Source organism: Chinchilla lanigera, unplaced genomic scaffold (assembly GCF_000276665.1).
Source record: "Chinchilla lanigera isolate Chin_1 unplaced genomic scaffold, ChiLan1.0 scaffold00069, whole genome shotgun sequence".
NCBI classification, from domain to species: domain Eukaryota; kingdom Metazoa; phylum Chordata; class Mammalia; order Rodentia; family Chinchillidae; genus Chinchilla; species Chinchilla lanigera.
This window is the reverse complement of record NW_004955470.1, coordinates 4,029,788-4,036,656: the sequence shown is the minus strand read 5'-3', so window position 1 is coordinate 4,036,656 and position 6,869 is coordinate 4,029,788. Positions and strand designations below refer to the sequence as shown.

Below are 6,869 nucleotides of genomic sequence, written 5' to 3'. Positions count from 1 at the left end.
CTGGGTCCGCCGCCCGCGGCGCGTCCGGCGGTCCAGGGCGGGTCCCCGCGGGGTCGCCGCCGGGGAGCGGGGAGGCACTTCCTGGGGGGGTCCCACCCTGGCGCGGGCCTTGCGGGAGGAGCTATTTTTGTACCTTCCAAGCTGCGGACTGCCCTGAAGTGGTTGCGGGTTTTTTGTTGACCTCAACCCCGAGGGGGAGCCCCTGGTGTGACTAGCTTCCTGCAGCCCGCCCTGCCCTGCCCTCCCCTGGCCTTGGGGTGCCCATGGGCGGCCCCACTCCGCGCACGTTCTCTGTACACAATGGGGAGGAGACCCCAGTGCTCGAAGGGTTCCTATTTGTGATTTCCGTGGTTTGCTCAAACCCACCCTCCCTGTAGGTAACGGTAAGGACTCTCAGATTCGGAGTCTGTCCGGGTGAGAGCTTCGCCAGCTGTGGAGTCCCTGGAGAAGTAGGGAATATTAGGCGGCTGAAAGGGCGGTAGACGAAGGCCTGCCCCAGCTTTCAGAAGATGCCTGTGGTCCAGCATGGTGGCTCAAGCCTGTAATCCCAGCTCCTTGTCAGGCTGGGGCAGGTGGATTGCTCCAAGGTCGAGGTCAGCCTCGACTATAGTGAGCTCAAGGCCAGTTTGAACTGCATAGCTAGATGCTGTCCCAAAAAACCAGTTGGCACATTTTGTAGCGATGGTGTGAAGAGAACCCATCACCTCTGTGGTGATGGTGTGGCATCTCAGGAGCCCGCCCTGCCCGGGCAAGGTGTGCTGTATGGTAGATCCTCAGTATGGATGATACTGGGTCGCCAAAGTGTATTTTAGACGGACATAGTGGCACACACGTGTAATCTTAGCACAAGGGAGACCGAGGCAGGAGGATCGCCATGAGTTCAAGGCCTGCTTGTGCTATATAATGAGTTCGAGGCCAGCCTGAAGTACATAGCGAGAAAAAAGGAAAGGTTAGTATCTTAGTCCAGATTGGGAGAGATTGAGAATATTTGAATTGATTTAACCTTTTCAATGCAGGTGATTAGCATGCAGATCCCCATGGTCTGATCTGCCGCCCTTTCTTTGACATGGCCCACCGGGGTGGGGAAAGGGACTTCCAGACTTCTGCTCGGCGCATGGGCACCTCCCTGCTCTTCCAGCTGTCAGTGCACGAACGGGAGCTGGACCTGGTTTTCCTGGATCATAGCTATGCCAAGCCATGGAGTGCCCACCCAGATGCCAGTAGCGCCCGCCCCACCCGCATGCTCTTTGTTACTCCCCGTCGGCAGCAGGAGAATACTATGTGAGTCTGGGCTTGTTTCCTAAGGGTGGCCACTACCCAAGCTGGGTGGTGATGAGACCATGGGGGAGAGGGGGGATTTCCTTGGGGATGTTGGCTTGAGAGCTTGGATGTTTAATTCAGGCATCTCTGTGAAGCAGTGTAAGAGTATCAGGCCTAAGCCAGGCATGGTGGTGCATGCCTGTAATCCTACCACTGAGGAGGCTGAGGCAGAAGGATTGCCATGCGTTTGAGGCCAATAGTTAGTTCAGGGGAAACCTGAACTATACAGCAAGACCTGTCTCAAAACACCAAAAAAAAGAAAGAAAAAAAAAAAAAAAGAAGAAAGAAAGAACAAGAAAAAGAATGTCAGGCCTAAATGTGTATGTCTGTCCACAGGACATCTAATAGCAGTTAGAAAAGCGAGACATGCAGAGGAAGCAAATAGCTTCTTCCACTTTGGTATCAAAGAGGACATTGAAGAGGATTAAATTGATGAAGATAAAGATTTAATAAGTTGATTTGAAAAGACTGTTGCACAGGATTAGATCCTTTGCCATTTCAGTGCAGTGTTGCTTTGTGTGACAGTGCCAGTGACAGCCCTTTTATAGTACAGTAGTGTATTTTTGCTTTCCTGGCATCATACACAAAGGTTAGGAGCAAATTCCCATGCCATGGGTTCATCTGGACCTTTCTTCGGTCTAACTAATATTTTCAGTAGGTGGTACATTATAGAGGAAGGAAGTTTCATAAGTTTACTGCCTGATAGCTGATACAGTTATACTTGCCCTAAATAAAACTGCTTAGCAATTCTTTTGAGCTTTAAGGCATCCTGATTTCTTGTGATTCAGGATTTGTTGCTATATTCTGATAATCGAACCATGCCCTTAGTTTGTTTTTCGAGACAAGGCCTCCCTCTGTAGTCTAGTCTGTGATAAAATCTGTCATCCTCTTGGCTCAGCCTCCCAAGTGCTAGGATCACAGGTGTGTACCACCACACCTAGCTAAAGTCATGTAATTGTAAACTGTGGGAGAAGAATTGTGTGTGTGTGTGTGTATGTGTGATTGGTTTGCTTTTCTTTTTTTTTACTATTTTGAGACAAGGTCTCACTATGCCGTTCAGGCTGGCCTTGAGCTCACTTTGTAGCCCAGGCTGGTTTCAAACTCAAAACAATCCTCCTGCCTCCCTCCCAAGTGCTGGGATTATAGGCGTGTACCACCACACCCAGCCTGTTTTGTTTATTTTTAATCTGACCTAATGTTTAATCTTTTCTCAAGTACAGGTTTTTGACTTTGGGGGGGGATAGTTGTTTAGTTTGTATTTTGCTTCCCATCTCCCCCATTGAGTTTTAATGAGTTAGAGAGACCATGATATGTTTTAAACACATGTAGAATAGTAGTTTGTATTTCATTTCCCAGTGATGGTAATACTCTGTTGGCTTTTTTTGGTTGTATAAGGCACAGGGTCTGTGACTTTAAGGAATAATCTATTATCATCTTGATGCCTCTGGCCTGAGGCATAACTAACTAAAAGTTTTGTTTTGTTTCTTTTTGAGACAGGGTCTTGCTGTGCAGTTCAGGCTGGCATTGAGCTCACTTTGTAGCCCAGTTTGGTCTCACAATGATCCTCCTGCCTCAGCCTCTGGAGAGCTAGGATTACAGGTGTGTGCTACCACGCCTGCCTTTAAAGGCTTCTTTAAATAGAAAATGAACTCTTTCCTCTCTGTTATGTGAAGATTCTTGCTGACATTGAAACTCCTGTGTCCATATCTCCTGACATTTTCTTAAATTGAGATTCTGGTAGACTTGGTTGTTCTGGTGCTTAGAAAATTATTTTCTTACATGACCCTTGTCTTCATATACAGGCCCTGAGTGGGGAGTTTGGCATATTGCAGGGACTCTTAGGCCACTGTAGCTAGACTGTGGTGGCAGTAGGGGTACAAGTTAGAAGAAAGGAGAGGTTGACCAAGGCTCCCTCACCTAGGAATTTGATTCTAAGAGTGGCTTAGAAGTAATTGAAGGATTTTACGGTAGAGATCCAATTTTTGTTTTTGAAAAGTTCATTTTCTATTTTGTGAAGTAGATTACAGTACAGGAGTGGAATTTAGAAAACCAGTTAGGCCATTGCAGAAGCCTGAGATGATCCAGAAATTCTGATCGCCCAGATAGGGTGGGAACAGCACACATAGAGAAGATGGATGGCCTTGAGATGTTTTGTAGGTTGGGCCTATGGGACCGGCTGTGGAGAACCAGGAGAGGCCTGGCTTAAGGGGAAGGTAAAATTAGGGTGACTCTTACGGTTTTGGCTTGAGCAGCTGCGTGGTACCATGAGTTAGGAAAGATTGGGGAGGATAGTTTGGGTTGATGAAATCAAGACTACTACTTCAGCTGTTTTGAGTCCAAATGCTAGCCCAGTGTCTGACTCAGAGAAGATAATCAGCTTGTTACCCACCACCAAATCTAGCTACACATTTATTTCACCTCATTTCATAATGATGTAATTCTTCCAGTCATTGAGAATGGATGCCATAAGATCATCAAGGTCAAAAATTAATGACGTGCTGGGCGTGGTGGTGTACACCTGTAATCCTAGCATTTGGGAGGCTGAGGCAGGATGATCACTTCGAGATCAAGGCCAGCCTGGGCTAGTGACTTCAGGGCCAACCTACACTACAAAACAAGACCCTGGCTCAAGGGAAAAAAAATTAACCTGATGTTTAGTAAATGGCCAGTAGGCCAATTTGTTTGGCACAGTATTTGGATGGCCAAGTTGGTTCAGTGTACTGTACTATGAGGTGGAGGAAGAACACTTAGGCACTAGAATTTCACTAACATCATTTTAAAATGTGAAGGACCCTGCAGAAATCTACCTACATTTGTTTCTGTTTTAGGCTCTGGGCAAAGTGAATTAAATAGTTCAGGTGTCTACATTCCAGGAGATGTGTCACAGGCCTTTACAAGCATTTCACCAGTTGACTTGCTAATGAAAGGGAAAATTTATGTGAATAATATAAAAGTAGACCAGTGTTGTCCAGCAGACCCCTCTGCAATAATAGAAGTGTTCTAACCCTGTGACATCCAGGCTGGTAGCCTGTAGCCACATATGTCTGTTAAGCAGTTAAAATGTGGGTAGTATGATTGAGGAACTAAATTTCAAATTCTATCTGATTTTATAAATTCACATTTCAGTTGTCACATACAGCTTTTAACTTCTTTCTTTGGACAGTGTGTTTTGGCAATCAACTGTATGCTAATAGAGTATATTTGTGGTTTTTTTTTTTTAAGTAACTGTGTCATTTTTTATATAGACTCATTTTAAAATATCTTTGTGTTCTTCTAGCATATGTCACAGGAGAGATCTAGACAAAAGTGATAAAAATTACTTAGGACCAAAATTTTCTTGTGGATGTAACGTGCTTGTGTATTCCTTAAAGCTGACTGTGTAAAAGAGGCATTTTTGTAGCCAGGTATGGTGGTGCACACCTGTAATTACACCACTCTGGGAGGCTGAGGCAGGAGGAGCATTGCAAGTTTGAGGCCAGCCTTGGCTACAGAGTGAGCTGAAGGCCAGCCTGAACTGCATAGTGAGACCCTGCCTCAAAAAGATTTAAAAAAAAAAAAAAAAAAAAAAAAGCATTTTTTGGCAGCCAGGTGATCATTAAATACCTGTCATGTGTGATGTATGTATGGCCTTCCTCCCACTTCCTGCAGTGAGTCAGATGCCCCGGTAGATGTGGAGACGGTGACTTCGACCCCTGTGCCTCTCTATGACAATCAGAAGGCCCGCAGTGTGATGAACGAGTGTGAGCGGCACGTCATCTTTGCCAGGACCGACGCCGATGCCCCGCCCCCACCGGAGGACTGGGAAGAGCACGTCAACAGGTAGGCTGCTCCTCAGTACCTTACCTTGATTCATCATCTTCATTGACACATTTGTCAGGAACCCATTTCATTTGTAGCCATGTATGTCAGAATGTCCTCTGTCGCGCCCTGAAATTCTCAGCTTACTGTGCTTCGAGCTCCTTGAGAATGGGGCTGGTGTGTCCGCTGTCCCAGCATCCCTGCGTCTAGGACACTAGGCACACACTGGGCGTGTAAGAAATGTGGAGAGCAGGTGTGGAGGCTGGCACCTGTGGTCCCACCTGCTCGGAAAGGAGGTGGCAGGAGCGTGGCGAGAGCCCAGGAGTTCAGGGCCAGTTTGGGCAACGTGGAGGCTCCATCCCATAAAAGAAAAGGGTTTGTAGAATAAATAAGTGATTTCAGTTTGATAGTTATGATTAGCTCTGTAGTTTGATACAATATAAGGGTTGCCCAGGTTACAAAAAACATTAAATGTGCACCTGCCTTTTTGGGGCCTGTGCTAAGAAAATCAGAATGTTTTGGAGTCACCTGAAAAGCTAAGGTACTTGGCTGGCTTTAACAAATGGATTTGCAGTCTTTTGTCTTGAGAATACCCACCCTTACCTGATTTTCGTAAGATCCTGGGCTACTGTTGTTCCCATGCCTCCTCCTGCCCCCAGGGACTCAGCACTCATCTCTAGGTCATTTTTCTGTGTTCATTTAGTGAACATTGGTTCCGCTTACTACGTAACACCAAGGCAGAGGTATTTGCGTACCACGTAATTCACCTGTACAGTGAGTGTAAGCGGTAGTTTTTGGTGTATACTCATCGTTGTGCACCATCACCATAATCAGTTTGATGAACATTTTCATCACCCCATAGAGAAACTCTCTGCCCACTAACAAGCACTCCCCATTCTTTCCTAAGCCCTCCAGTCTCTGGGAACCACCAGTCTACTTTCCTACCTCTACAGAGTTGCCTTTTCAGAATATTTTGGGTAGAATCATGCAGTGTGGCCTTTGTGTCTGATTTCTGTCACATAGCAGATGTTTTCAAGGTTCGTGCATGCTGTAACATTTCCAGTGCTTCATTCCTTTTTATTGTCAGATGGAATTTCATTGTATAGATATCCCACATTTTATTTGTGCACTGATTAATTGATGACATTTAGGTTGTTTCCACTTTGGCTGTTGTGAATAATGTCACTAGGAACATTTGTGTACAAGTTATTTTGTTTTTGTTTTTTTCTGGTGCTAGAGATTGAACCCAGGGCACTTTGAGTGTGGTAGGCAAGCATTCTAGCCTGAACTACATTGCCAGCCCCTCATGTGTAAGTTTAATGGCTGAATCTGTGTCTTCAGTTTTCTTGGGTATGTGGAGTGGAATTTCTAGGAGTAGAATTGCGGGACCATGTGGAAAGGGTCCCTTTTTTTTTTTTTTTTTTTTTAAGGAAAGAGTCTTCCTCTGTCATTCAGACTAGCCTTGAACTCATTGTGTAGCCCAGGCTGGCCTTGAGCCCATGGCAACACACCTGCCTTACCCTCCTGAGCACTGGAATTAGAAGCATGTGCCACCACATCCAGCTGTACCTTTAATTTTTGTTTTTTTTTTGAGACAGGGTTTTGCTGTGTAGTTCAGACTATCCTTGAGTTCACTATGTAGCCAAGGCTGGCCTTGAACTTATGGCAATCTTCCTGCCTCAGCCTCCTGAGTGCTGGTATTACAGGTGTGTGCCACTATATCAGGCTCCATTTAATTTTTTTTTTTTTTT

The 6,869-nt window shown here is 45.6% G+C and overlaps 2 protein-coding genes across 15 annotated transcripts in view; one reads left to right on the top strand and one right to left on the bottom strand.

The window, feature by feature from the left end:
• Positions 1–6,869, top strand: part of Kansl3 (KAT8 regulatory NSL complex subunit 3) — a 60,563-nt gene continuing 53,694 nt past the window's right edge. For 10 of the 13 annotated variants that reach the window (XR_001237010.1, XR_001237009.1, XM_013522717.1 and 7 more), the window contains exons 1-3: positions 1–593; positions 1,017–1,281; positions 4,969–5,139. Coding sequence is in view for 11 of the 13 variants with exons in the window: in XM_013522717.1 (XP_013378171.1) it covers positions 1,067–1,281; positions 4,969–5,139 (386 nt within the window). In the remaining 2 variants the exon portion in view is untranslated. Of the gene's footprint in view, positions 594–907; positions 950–1,016; positions 1,282–2,896; positions 2,920–4,968; positions 5,140–6,869 lie in introns of those variants that run through there. The other 3 variants (XM_013522715.1, XM_013522714.1, XM_013522722.1) reach the window with 3 other exon arrangements.
• The window catches only part of Fer1l5 (fer-1-like family member 5), a 60,309-nt gene that overhangs the window by 44,073 nt on the left and 9,367 nt on the right, over positions 1–6,869 (bottom strand). The window lies entirely within an intron of this gene.